This window comes from Wasmannia auropunctata, unplaced genomic scaffold (assembly GCF_000956235.1).
Source record: "Wasmannia auropunctata unplaced genomic scaffold, wasmannia.A_1.0 LD336032.1, whole genome shotgun sequence".
Lineage (NCBI taxonomy): Eukaryota > Metazoa > Arthropoda > Insecta > Hymenoptera > Formicidae > Wasmannia > Wasmannia auropunctata.
The window spans coordinates 20,721-35,483 of record NW_012026858.1 but is presented as its reverse complement, the minus strand read 5'-3'; the positions used below and the strand labels follow the sequence as shown (position 1 = coordinate 35,483).

The 14,763-nt window shown below is 27.4% G+C and overlaps 2 protein-coding genes across 6 annotated transcripts in view; one reads left to right on the top strand and one right to left on the bottom strand.

Annotated features, from left to right (window-relative positions):
* The first annotated feature begins 664 nt into the window (after positions 1-664).
* On the top strand, positions 665-10,289 carry LOC105452381 (heat shock factor protein-like). 5 transcript variants are annotated; one of them, XM_011693423.1, is made up of 12 exons: positions 665-926; positions 3,630-3,735; positions 3,841-3,965; positions 4,588-4,911; positions 4,993-5,066; positions 5,326-5,490; positions 6,389-6,451; positions 7,479-7,988; positions 8,408-8,534; positions 8,668-8,776; positions 9,544-9,773; positions 10,038-10,289. In XM_011693423.1, the coding sequence occupies exons 1-11, from the start codon at positions 744-746 to the stop codon at positions 9,756-9,758; spliced, it is 2,001 nt and encodes a 666-aa protein (XP_011691725.1). In that variant the 5' UTR covers positions 665-743; the 3' UTR covers positions 9,759-9,773; positions 10,038-10,289. The 5 variants fall into 5 exon arrangements, with proteins under 5 accessions (XP_011691725.1, XP_011691726.1, XP_011691724.1 ...); XM_011693424.1 differs by having other exon boundaries at positions 4,990-5,066; positions 7,479-7,976; XM_011693422.1 differs by having other exon boundaries at positions 4,990-5,066; positions 10,082-10,289.
* Positions 10,290-14,000: 3,711 nt separating this feature from the next.
* The window catches only part of LOC105452380 (UPF0184 protein C9orf16 homolog), a 1,471-nt gene continuing 708 nt past the window's right edge, over positions 14,001-14,763 (bottom strand). The window contains exon 2 of the mRNA XM_011693420.1: positions 14,001-14,519. Coding sequence (XP_011691722.1) covers positions 14,344-14,519 — 176 coding nt within the window. The 3' untranslated portion in view covers positions 14,001-14,343. The remainder of the gene's footprint in view (positions 14,520-14,763) is intronic.

Below are 14,763 nucleotides of genomic sequence, written 5' to 3'. Positions count from 1 at the left end.
TGCTCTCCCGATCTAGCCGTAAGAAATAGACCAATCGTAGTCTAATATAAGAAGAATAATCGATTGTAATTGGTCAATATCTTACGGCGTAAGGCTTTAAGTCCTTATTGTGGACCGACACTAACAAAGCTTAAGCACAACATAAGACGGCTAGACCAATGAGAATCTTATGTAAATCAATATGGCGACTTTATGCTGGCTGCTCATTGGTCTAGCCTCTTTGTGCTATGCTTATGCCGCATTATGCATTTCATGTGCTTTGGATCTAATAGCATATTCGATTTGTTGACTCGATCCGACTCCGAGTCGATAGTTTTTTTTTTTTTAGCTATAAAAAAATAATTAAATGTACAAGAAACGCTAAAAAGAACAGACTATTTTGACTCGGAGTCAGATCGAGTCAACAAATCGAAAACGCTATTATGTCTATGGAATTCAATTGATTGCATACCCACGTTGCTGCTGCGTCCGACTGCGCATGCGTTAACGTCATCGTCAAAATAGTCGTATCGCGACGCAGAACGAAGGATACTCAAGTTACTGACGTGTTTGGCGGCCAATGAGAGATAGTAATTTCGTTCGTAGGACATCTCTTCCTCCCCACTCTACCAGCATCAGTGGTGGCACCCATGGTGTAAGAATACATACACCATGGTGGCACCACTGCCGCACACTCTGCAGTTGCAGGCCGCAGCAGAACAACATCGTCAGCGTTCGGCCATTATTGCTGTTCCCGTTTGTGAATGCGCAACGTTCCCTGCGATCGACGCAGAAGCACACGAGATCTCGCTCACGGACCGAACTCAACGCAACACGCCGAGATGCGTCCAGCAGCGGAACTTGGTCCGGACGCAGCGCCGTTCGTTGCCAAGCTTTGGATAATGCTCCAGAAACCGGAATACAACGATTGGATTTCCTGGTCACCCGTGAGTATATTCTTGTTTACCCGCTTCGTCCGCGAAAATCCGAGCTGCCACTATTCCGCGTAAAGGCACATGTAGCAATAGGGTCGGTGCCGTATATAGCAGCCACTCTTCGATTCCCGTTCGCCTCGCTGGCGAGTAACAACGATCGCGTTAACAACCGCGTGAACGACGAATTAACATCGGCAACAATCGCGCCGAAAACCACCGCGCCGACAATCACTGTGCCGGCGATCACACCGCATCGACAAAATTTCGTTGACAACAGTCGCGTTGATAACTGTAAACTAATAAACATCGATAAACGTGTACTATCGAAGCAACATCGACCCGCTACGGTGCACCTTCCATTCCAAAAACAGCATCTTATTTGCGTCGCGTTTTGCTTGAACTCTACGCTGTACGCGATTGCTATTAATTCTCGTGTGCTACCAATTGTCGCTTGATTGTATCGACGCTTCATTACTCCCATCAAAAGACCGCTGCCGATCTCTGTGACCTTTTTTGTTTTATTTTTGGAGAGAATTTTGAATGCTATCTAACGTACAGTTAAATACGAGTTTAATCAGGGTGTCGGAGGTGGATCTTCTTTGGAAGGACTAATTTCGACTATTATTATTTTGACTTACTATTATTATCATGTATTATAAATAAGATGTATGATAAATGAAACAAATCACGATATTGTTTGTAAAACTTAACATGGTTGGTTATGTATTTGTAATACCGTGGCTCTAAACTACTACATAATTCAATTATATTTGGACTATTAGATATTTCAATTGTTGTAATACCACGTAGCTCTGGACTACGTAATTCAATTGTATTTGGACTACTAGGTATTTCAATTGATTACTACCTAATTTAATTGGATCACATACTATTACATAACTAAAATATTATTAGGACTCAGACATGAAAGAAATATAATGAAAGAAATAAGGAACAGGGAATTGAACATAAAGAATTAGTCAGATGATAGAGGCAGATAATTTTTCGCTCTACTCTGACTTGCCTGATTTCTTATGTTCAATTCCTTGTCTCTTATTCCTTTTATTATGCCTGTACAAATATATATAAATAAAATGTGATAAATGAAACAAATATATTATTTGTAAAACTTACACAATTGGTTATGTGTTCAATACCATGTTGCATTATAAATTCGAAGCATTCACATTAGTAGATGCTCAGAAATTTTGTAGTATATTACATCAGAAAATTTTGTATTAAATTTGCCAATTGGTGATATGGGCTATTAGATCTCGCTCATGTTCAAATCAAGACAGAATCAATAAATTAGAAAATTTTTTAACGATACTAGCGCCCTCATTAGATATGGATAAAACAGTAAAATCTTGTTCAGTTTAGGCTTGTTGATTTCAGCTGAACTTTTTGCACGATTTATCTTTTTTTCTTTTCTCTCCATGTTGGAAAAAAAGAAAAAAGATGAATGGTGTGAAAGTTAAATAAAAAGAAACAGGCCTTTTATCGGTCCTGCCTAATAGCGAATTCAATCGGACGCTAGTGCTCACTCAGTACATTAATCTTGTGGACGCTGTTCTAATCTCAATGTTAAAGTGAAATATCTCGAATCATAAAATGACTAATACGTATTTTATCAAATAATATAATAAAATACTATTAAGACTCGTGACGGATGTATTAAGTTGGCACTCCCATGTTTCAAAATCATATTTCTGATCAAAGTTCTGAATTACTCAGACGAAAAGAAAGAGTTCTTGATAGTTTTCAGAGATAGTTCTGTCCATTATAACAACAAAAATATCTTGAAAAATGGGGGTGCTAACTTCACATTCAACATTATTATCAAAGAATTTTGAATAATTCATTTGATGTCTTTTGTCGAGTACTAGCGTTCCTATTATTATAATGGACAGAACTATTTCTGAAAACTATCAAGAACTCTTCCTTTTCAACCGAATAATCCAGAACTCTGATACGATTTCGAAACATGCCAACTTCACACATCCCGTTGCGCAATTTTTTTATTATATATAATATCTGCGCAGCAATATATCTTAGAACATATATTAAGTAATATATCTACATTGTTATTACAAGAGGTACAGAGTATGGATTCTGGACTTATATTCTTGAATCTATGTTATATACAAAATTATATAAAAATATAATATATGTAACGTATACTATAGTACTTTTATATGCAATATTTCTCGAAAATAAGATCTCAGGAGACACTGTAATATCTCGCGCTTCATTGGCTCAAGATAAAAAATTTTTAAAGATTTAGAGCTTTTTTATTGCGTAATCAATCAACATACTTGAAAAATTTGTTGTATAATACAAAAAATGAAATATTAAACTAATTGTAAGTCTGGAGATAGCGACAAATGAATTGTAGCAACAAATAAATCTCAACCACAAATGAATTGCAACTTTTAGCAAAATCTGATTGAATATATGCTAACGCTCTAATTCAAAATAGACTATAATTTGATATTTCGAGATTATAATGAAGTTTGTTCTTCTTGTTTGTTATTCTTGTCATTGTACTAAGCTGAACTTAAAACTTTTTACTTTGCTTTTGCCATACATATCTACATTATTTTAAATATATGAATGTACCTTAGTTCAACTAAAAATAAAACAGATCTATGAATGATATATGCTTTGTCATATTTTGATATACAAGATTTCCAGTACATAATTTTTTTTTTCCAGAATGGAGATAGTCTTATTGTTAAAAATCAAGAAGTGTTTACAAAAAAATTATCAAATTATTTCAAACATAGGAAAATGCCCAGTTTTGTACGACAGCTGAATATGTGTAAGTTTTTTTTTGCTATTTTTATATAATCTTTTTTAAAACATTGGTAGACATCAAAATAAGGAAACAATAAACAATATTTACTAATGTTCCTTAATGTATTAGATGGATTCCACAAGAAGGTATCTCCAGAAATGGGTGGCCTAAAATGTGATAAAGATGAAATGGAATTTGCAAATCCGTACTTTCGTAGAGATCAACCTCATTTAGCACAGAATATTAAAAGAAAAGTAAGTGTTGAAATGTTTTATGGTATGATAAAACATTTGATTCCTATTTTGTTCTATCTTTGAAAGACCTATAAATCTAAATTAATTCAGAAAAGTTTAAAAAAGTATACATACATATATATGTGTGTGTGTGTATGTATATATATATATATATATATATGTCTTAATTTTATTACTAATACATCTTAAATTTATTACTATCTTGTAGATGCATGATGTTCTTAAGTTTTCTGAAAATAGATCATTAAATATAAAAGAATCTTTTGCAAAAGTAATAAAATTAGTAATAAAATTAGTAATAAAATTAGTAATAAAATTAAGACATTTATAAAATATAATGTAATATAGTATAACATATAGTTCTTAATAATGTAATATAGTATAACATATAGTTCTTAATAATGTAATATAGTATAACATATAGTTCTTGAAATATATAAGAAATTTTTCTGTTATTTTTAAATCCTTTTAAGAAAAAATCAGAGAGGTCTGAAAAATCTTTTTGCAACGAAAAAAGATATAAGTTTAAATAAAAATCTGAATTGCAAAAAATTAAACGTTACGTTAATTTTATGTAATGATAATGATAAATAACTATGAAATTATATTAATTTTTTATTAGGTCCCAGCTAAGAAAAATCAAGTAACAAATTCAGTTACTTATCCTATAAGAACAGAAATGGATCAGATATTAGATGAAGTAAGAACCTTGAAAGGTCGTCAAGACACTCTAGATAATGCTTTAAAAGAAATGAAAATTGAAAATGTAACATTGTGGAAAGAATTAGTGGACATGAGACAGAAACATTTAAAACAGCAAAATATTATTAATAAACTAATTCAATTTCTTGCTGATGTTGTGCAACCATCAAGAAGTGTTAAGAGGCCATATCCATTAATGATAAATGATTCAAGCCATTCACAAAAACGATGCAAATTGTTGAAGGTAATATTGTAATTGCATTACTTGTGTTTATTTTTACATTAAATGCTACAATAATAAATATTTATTTCCGCATTGTAGCAGCAAGAGAATCCTGGACCAGTAATTCATGAGCTTGATGCATCGGAAGCTGTAGACTCAGATGTAGACTGTTATGAGTAAGTATATCAATTTTATACATATTACTTTTTTTAGTTAACAAATTCAAATTTTGGAGTTTTTTTTAGTATAATATATAAATTATATTTTAATTAGGATATATCCTTAACAGTTTATAACATGTATTTATATATCATATATATTCTAGGGCCATATGTATAATATTTGTTATGCATGTTACAAACATTATAATAGGTTATAAATGTATTGATATTAATATTTTTTTAATATTAATATATTTTTTAATATTTTTATTAGCCTATTAGAAACTGAATCTCCAACTGTTCAAAGTCCAGCAGAGCATATTGGAATACTGACAGATAATGCAACCACGGAAAATACTATTTGTGTATTTAAAGATGAACCGCCTAAGATGAACATAAGCACAGCTGGAATGAGACGTTTTTGCAAGGGCAAAAAGAAGTAAATTTAGATTCATATTTTTAAAGTCTATTTTTAACATTTATACATATAAGTTAATTTCTAGAAAACGAAATAATAATTTGGGCTAATTTACAATTACTTTGCGTACCATTTACTGCGCTGATTTTCAGTTTTAGCCAAATTATTATTTTTTGTTTTTTAATTATCAGTAATCCTGTTGTGATTTTAATTAAGTTAATTGCTAGAAGACTATATTATAGATAAAATATAAACAACATATAGATAAAATAAACTCATAGAACATTATAATAGGTACAGTATTTTCAGAAAATTGATTTGTGATGTAATTCTTTGTGAAATCTGCAATTGATTTTTGTTGGAAGAAATATCAAAAAACATAAAGTATTTCGATAATCTTATAAATTAAAAATGAAAATTGAACTTATTGTAATTTATTGCAATCTTACCTTAAACTTAATTACTAAGTATTGACCATGAAAATTTTTATTAAGAAAAATTTATTCAAAATTTTGCATGAAAAATTTACTTTTTTTTACGACAAGAAAGGAGTTTTGATGCTGTTGGGTGTTGCTATTGCTGATGTTGCTGTTAAAAGGAATATATTAGAGGGAAAATCGGGAAATCGATTTACTTATAAATTTATTTACTTATATTTATGATTTACTTATAAATTTAGATAGTTTTATTATAAATAGTTTGTTCTATTAAATACCACTCAGAAATCTAATATACATCATAAAGGTTATTATTGATGATATAATCTATAACAAATATACAAATAATTTGAAAAATCCAAATTACTGAAATTTGTTTTAAGCTAATATTTTTACATAACGATTAATTGCATTCAGTTAAAATTTAGTAATATTTAAATGTTAAAATCTTATATAAATTTTATTTATCTAAATGTTACTAGGAGGAAAAACAACATGCCTGTCAAAATTTTGATTCCGTCATTGGAGAATGGAAAAAAAACCAGGTTGATTAATTGTTGTATTATTGTATTGTCATTTAGTATTGATGTTCTAAGATTTGTCTGTAGCTAGAGCGTTATATTAAAGTTACTATGGTATTTCTTTGCATAAGTCAGTTTTGTGTCAGTTCTATCGTAAAGTTATGATCACAAATGAATATAACAACAAAGGTGATAAGATGGAGAAAGGCAAAGGAATACATTTTTAGTATTTTATCGTTATTTTCTGTGGAAAGCATATTAAATTCTTAAAATCTTTAATGAACCTATGAATTATTTCTTTTTCATTGTAGCTCAATATTTATAGATTTTTACTATGCTATATTTGTGATGTTTTCTTATATTGCATTGTGCAATATTATTTTTCTTAGGTTTTTTAATGTAAATTTCTATATTATTTTTACGATATTAATATCTTTTCCACTAATCAAACATAAAAATTATTTTAACATGCAATATATAATTAATGTTTATATTATTATTTTTATTTTTCTACAATTTGAATGAAATGCCAATTTGTTTACACATTTAAACCATTCAGAATTGAATTAGACACAAATTCATATAAATTATTTTTTTTTAATCAAACTGTCATCTTATATTATTGATTTTTCCTCTAGAATGTTCCTTCTAAATACGCTTTGATAAAACTATGATCTCTTCTTATTATAGAAAACATATTCTTTATATGTATATTGAGAGAAAAAGATAGAAAGACGAGATCTTTTTCTGCTATTAGGAAAAATTTCTTCAATTTATATATATAATTTCTGCATAATATTGATCTTTACATATTTTCTTTTTTTATTTTATGGCTATCACAATATTCTGGTATAATATATTGCATGAATTTTTACCTTTTATGTTGCTTTTGAACATGCACAATTTTTTACTGTATTACTAGAATAATATATATAAAAGAATACAACTATGATGTGGCAGTAATATATGTTTAAATGTTTAATAATTATATAAAGAGAATTTAAGCCTATATCATAAAATAAAAATATAAATTGGTCTTATATTTGTTTAGAGAACAACTGGATACGCTTATATCTGCCAACAAAGACGAGCCTATGACATTATTGAAAAATGAGTTCATTGATTCTAAACCAGTACCTTCAGCAACTGTGCGTAGTTCTAAACTCGCGGCAATGGCTGCAAACATTAAATCTCAAGATATCAATACTGATATGGATTCAGTTGATACAGAGATAGAAAATATGAAAGTTGTTCATGATGATGGGTCTATAATGAATTTACAAGAGTTAATTGGTGGCTCAAAAACGACCGATGATAGTAATAGTCAAAATAATGTTGAGAATATAGAAGACGATAGCAGTCTTAAAACGAATAAAATGCTTAATCAAATGGATAATGGAAGAAGTGTTTTAATGAGAAGTTACAATGAGCCATACAAAAATGGAACGATAAAATCACAGAAAGAAAATAACAACTATGATGTGGCCAGCACGAGTTCATCACAAGATTTATCGGTGAGCCGTATCAGTCCCTCTGATGCTAAATACAGGTTAGGCTCAACGTAAGTTTGTTTTTATTAACAACTTCCACTTAATTCTATAGTGGAAATTATTAATTAAAAAGAAGAGGTATTGTTTTTTTTATATGTTATATTGGATATGAACTTTTTTATTACATAGACGTAGATAAATTTTTCCATCTTTTAAAATAGTTTTCAAGCGATTTTCTTAGATTATTTTAAAAACAAATTATGTTTTATACAGTACAGTGCTTATTAATATATATATATGAAACGATGAAGAAATAAAGGTTTTATTTTTCTTTTTTTATGCATGTCATAAAAATTGTTATTTTATCTTATTGTGTAAATAATTATCTTTCAGGTTTTATCCTACTTGGAACTTTTTGTTTTTTTTTTTACTTTAGTAATACATAAATATTATAATTGTATTATTTTAATCATTATTAATTTATGTATAGGGAACAGATAAAGAAACAGGTGGAATCAACGCAACATAGCTTAACCAGTTATCTGCGTGACACTTTGTCGAATCTGAATAATAGTGACTCGAATTATGACCCTAATTCAATTGGTTTTTTACTTGAGGTAAAATATAAAGCCAAATTAAACATTTTTTACATGTTAGATAAAAAACTTTGCAAGAATAATAATTTAAGATTTCTTCATAGAGAAGAACATTTATTAAAAATGTTAATATTGATACTTTTTCTTTTAATAGTATCTTGGTGCAGATAATAATATCTTGGGGGATGATTTATTGAATTTGCCATTACCAATTACTCCAGAATTGGATCCAAATTTTGATTCCATAAAGGCTGATGATACAAGTAAGTTTTAATGTCAACAGTTCAGAAATTCAACTTTTTTATTTTAATAAAATTTTTTATATAATTCAAAGGTTTTCCATTCAGGGATGTGCGTGCGTGCGTGCGTGCGTGCATGTATATTAGTTTATTTTTTTTTGTTGTATTTGCAACTTTCTTCAAAATTCTGTTGAATGGAAAATTTTTGAATTATTTGCGCGCGCGCGCGCGCGCGCGCGCGCGCGTGTGTGTGTGTGTGTGTGTGTGTGAGATTACATATATATTTCATATATTTTTATATGTTATATACTACATTTTATACGTGCGCATATACAGGCCGAGTCATTTAAAATGATTTATTGATTTTTCTCGAAAATCAAGGCTTGTATAAACAAATGTTTTGTACCAAAGTTTTACAACTCCAAGGAGGACATAAAATTAACCTTCGGTGTACGTACTAAGGTCATATGGAGATCAACTTTAATTTTTAAAATGGAAATCCTTACTTTCGAAAAAAATAAATCAATGTTCCCCTTAAAGTCATAAATCTTTTGTACGAAACATTTTTTGATATAAACCTTAGTTTTCGAGAAAATTTAATGCGTTACTTAAAATGACTGTGTGTATGTGTGTGCGTGTGCGTGTGTATATATATTATACAGAAAGATGTTTTTTTTTTACATTTGTGTATTATAATTGTATCATAATGTGATTACGAAGCTAAGACTTTATTTAATTGTATAAAATTAATGAAATGAAAGAGATAATTTTAATTTAATCTACTGTTTCAGATTCTGCCAATGAATCTGCTCGTGGTCAACAACTTATGACATTTAATCCCAATAATCTCTACTACAACCAATCCATTCCAGATTTGATTTTCGAAAATCCATCAGAAACATCAGATATAGAGACAAACAATGTTGGCATGAATTATATGGATATAGAGGACGATACGATTCCAACTAATGCTATATTACCAAATAATATGAATTCGAAATCGTAAACACCGTTGATTACAGTAAGTTTTCCTTTTACTTCTAATACATTTTTAACCTTTCTCTTGTCTTTTTAAATAACTCGTATATGTATGTTTTTTTTTTTTTTTTTAAGTTTTATCATAAATTTAATGTATATTATATTTATTATCTTTGTTATAATATTTTACAATTAAAATTGTCTCTAAATTTTGAAAGTAAATTTCAAAATATCAATCAGATTATAAAAAGATACATTTACTTTTTTTTAACAAAAAGAAATTGCTAATAAATAGATTCTTTTACAGATTAATCACTGTCGTATCTAATTCTTTGATTAAATTTTATTTAGACTGGATAAACACAAACGATATCTTTAATCAGCAGAACAAAAAGGAATAAAAATCTCAATATATGTTTCGTAATCACTATGATTCTGTCGCTTCAACATGTAATAATCAATGTCATGTATTTTTATATGCGCTTGACACATCAAATCCATTGGATTTACATTAGAAAATCTAATCTGATTGAAAATAAATTTTGATTTGAACATTTAATAACGTAAAAGTAATAATATTTCCTTTTATATGTTCTATTAACAAAATTAGTATTATCTGTGTTTATAATTTCAAAAGAAAGTAATGTAACTATAATACAACTGTAAGTATTATTACACAATCACGTTTATTTTATTACAATAGAATCAAAACAATAAACGTATAGAAATATGAACGACAAAATTAGTAAGATTTTCATTTTGTCATAATTATACAGTCCATAATAAAATAGTTCGTAAATGTTTGAAATTTCAATTACACTTTACATTATGCATTATAAATTTATAAATCTTTATAACGAACTGATTATAATAAGATAATAATTATTTGATTTGATTAGTTTTCAAGAGATTCAAGTAATTAAAATTTTGCAATGTGCAATTGATGCATAAAAGTAAGCTTTGTTCACATCAATATTGCATGTTACGGTTGTATAACTTACATTACAAATCATCACGATTGCAAAATTTATGAAAAATTGATTTAACTGTAAGAAATCAGATTTTACAGTATATTAAAGATAAAAAAATGTGTACGTATGTACATACTAGAAAGATTAAATAAAAGAAAGGTTATTTGAAGAAGTACATACAAATTTTTGTTGTTGTTATTAATACGCTATTTTGATAATTAATGATATAATTTTGGAAATAAGGATATTTGTTTTATAGTTTACGTCATACAATTTACTTAAAGTTCCATGCGAAATCTTTATACAAATAACATTAAATTTTTATTTTACATTTAACGTTTTGCGCAAGATCTTTATACAAATAGTATTAGACTTTCGATAAAATTTTATTTAATATACATATATTAGCATATTATGCTATTGTTTACATAAGAAACTTAGTAAACTTTTGAAAATGAAATAAATTTAAAGTAAAATGTGTTACAAAATAGTCATGCACATGCGATCCCCTTTTATATAATATTCTTTTTTTATATATTATGCGTACAATGTACCTTCAAATCTACCTTTCTTTTATTTTTTCTATGGAAATCACTTTTAGATTTTCGACTACTTAAAAAAAGAATGATAATATAAAGAATATGGTGATGAACGTGTGATGTTAGAAAATATTCATATTAGAAGCGGGAAAAGCAATTACCGTTTTCTGTCATTCATGCTATTGATTCAAGTAGCACTTTTAATGAAAAAAACAAGAATATTTATTTCCTTTAACGTACATAAAAGCCAAGAAGGCGACTTTGTAAAATTGATTTACTATTTCGCACATCTTATGTTTTTTTCACTAACATTGCTTTCTACTCTAAGCCCATACCTTTCCTTACCAATCTTTTACTTATCCTACTCTTTTCGCTCTTTGTTTTTTTATTTTTATTTTATACATATTATCTAATGAAAAGGTATGATTTTTTCACTGTTTCTAACTTTTCACATTTTTTTATTTTCTAATTTCTGTGCATTTGAGTGAAATTATGGAAACAGAATTGATAAGTTACCAGTGCAAGTTACGATTAATTTTAATAAGTCCCGCTTTTCCGCTTCTAATGTGAGCTGTCTTAGTTTTGTAATAAAACAATACAATTTCTTTTCGTATTGTATATACACTCGTGTATATATTTACAATTTAGATTAATGATTTAGATTGATAAATTTGCGTATCTTCGTATAAGTATCTTTTACCATAAAAAGTGATAGTGCAAGATTAAGATTTCAGTGTTTTCTATGTATTAGAATTAATTATATATAGATTTTTGAATAACTTGGATATTTTTATGTATTTAATGTGGTTAAAATCTTTGTTTCTTGAATGTAAAAATACTTTTTTGAAATCAGAATGCTTTTGCACTTTTATTATAAATTTATGAAAACTTTACAATTTTCTTATTTCATACATAATTTAGATATTCTGATGTATACATTTTATAAATACGTGAAGAATATAATATGTATAATATAATATAATATAATATATATTCATAAAATATATTATATATATATATATATATATATATAAAATTATATATAATATAATATATAATTTTTATTATGTATGTATTTTATATATATAATTTTATGTAATATGGTAATTAACGTGTACATTATACAATATATATTAATATATAATAATTAGCTGCTAGCAGCTATGAGAGAATTATTTTTAACAAAATTTATTTAAATGGTTTTTAAAAAATATTTTAGTCATATAAAAAAAATCAAATTGAATTTCTTGCTTTAAAGGAGTAATTTATTAAGCACTGAAATCTTATTCTTGAACTTTAATAAGTTAGTAATCTTTAATATTTTCCTTAGTAATAAGTTTTCCTAATAAGTTACTTTATTAAGTTAGTTATCTTTAATATGTACAACAGTATATTAATCTGATAACAATGTATCAAATTTTGGCCCCTTTAACGCTATAGTATATGATAAATTGATTATTTGACATGTGTATCGATTATGTATGTAATAACTGTTTTGCTATCATTTACATTTATTTAGTGCACATCTACAACAGATTGCTCGAACTATATACGTATACATAAAACATAAGAAGTTAACTACACGTTACAGTTATGATATCCTTATCATGTTTCATTTTAATTTAGAGAAATAGATATCTTTAAATTTTATACCTATCACAAAAGTAAAGTATATACATGCTATTTTTAAATCTATGTAAGATCTGTTATATAATTCCATATACAATCAAAAGTTAACCATCTTCTGTCATAAAGGCTTGCATCCTAACTGTCTGAAATTTTAAGGTAATATTTAAAAAATGTATAGATATCTTCCGAACAAATATTTAATGTGATGAATTCTCTCAATGTGTGATAAATATTTTTTTATTTGATATTCTGAAAATTTATTTCGTAATGACCGTGCTCGTTTTGATGTTTCTCTACGACATAAGATGGTATTTACCTATTTAAACTCAAGTTTACGTTTGATGAAAAATATTAAGTGGAGTATTTCCAATTAAACAAATGTATATGTTTTATAGTTGTGTGAACACTGCTTAAGATATCACAGATTGTAATACTTTTAAAAATTAATAGAAAGTGTAAGCGAAGAAATTAAAGATTATGATTATCACTTGATGTCGCGTTTCATGGTGGTAAATCAGTGTTGATTGCACTTAATATATGTACATATTGTAAGAAAGAACTATTGTTTAGGATCGATTAGGGGCCAGCAAGAGACAGCTAGATTACTTCCCGAAATATCCTTTTAAAACTACTTAAATAATTAATGTTATAACACAGAATCCCTACATGTGTGAATCTACACGCTATTTATATTATGGTTTATTGATTTGTACACCTAACATTAATTAGACTTAATATTAAGTTCTTTACTATTAGATATAGGATAGCTGTAGAGCTAAAATTAGTAGATTAGAAATACTTTTACTACTAACGACAGTTGTATTAAATCTGTTTGTTTATATGCAAATAAAATTTACATAACTGTTCACATGCATTTATCGTTTATTTAAACATTCCCTTCTTGTTTAGCGTATTATACAAACTGTCACAGAATAATTCTGAATACAAAGACGGTCACGTTATATCTGGTAACCATTTTATTCGTGCTAGAAACATTGTCTAAATATATTTAACATTTTTAAGAATATATTTGTTTTATCCTATTGCCAAAATCTATACATTTAATATATATAGAAATATTAATTTATTAAGATATTGTGTGTATCATTATCCTACAAATAAAATATTTAATAAAATTTAATAAAACATGTATTGCGCATAACATGTAACATAAGAACTTTTAAAAATTACAATTGCAATTTAACTAACATTGATATATGTTATAATTAAATAAAATACATATTTTCAAATGTGTGTATACATATATTGAAAAAATTAACTCCATTTTATTCTACTAGGAATGCTGTTGAAGTTTCTAATCACTGACAAATATAATTTGATTGAACAGGATTGTAAAATGTTTGTTCTTACAGATATATGAAACAATTCACAAGATTAAAAATAATAATACTTGAGTATCTTCATGTAACAAATTAGCAAATTACACAAAATTTTCTAAGTACAAAGATGATCTTCACTTTGATTGTTGCTCTTGGAGTTGCTTTTGGACTGATTCCTGAAACTGTTTCCTAGCTTCGCGATTCGCTTGCAGCAATTCGGTCAACTGTGCATGTATATCATCGTTTTTCTTCTCCAAATGATCCAGAGCACTTTGTAAATGCTCCAACTCGTCATCCAACGCCTTCATAGCTGCGCATAATATATTCATAATGTATATATATATATATATATATATATATATATATATATATATATAAAAGGGAAAGAGATTTTTTTTAATAATTTGACAAAATTATTCTATTAACCGTGCAGGGCACACATGGATCGTTCGTGTTCATGCCGTTTTTAGATCTTATTTTACTCTAATGCTAAAAAATAATTTTTATAATTTTTCCAAACTTTTTTCCCAATGTTTACATAGCAAAATAATTTA

Excerpts from the sequence above, each read along its gene's own strand:
- LOC105452381 (XM_011693422.1), top strand. The coding sequence starts at position 744 with ATGCGCAACGTTCCCTGCGATCGACGCAGAAGCACACGAGATCTCGCT. Across the intron at positions 3,736-3,840 it reads TGTACGACAGCTGAATATGT|ATGGATTCCACAAGAAGGTA; the intron begins GTAAGTTTTTTT and ends TTAATGTATTAG. Across the intron at positions 5,491-6,388 it reads TTTTGCAAGGGCAAAAAGAA|GAGGAAAAACAACATGCCTG; the intron begins GTAAATTTAGAT and ends AAATGTTACTAG.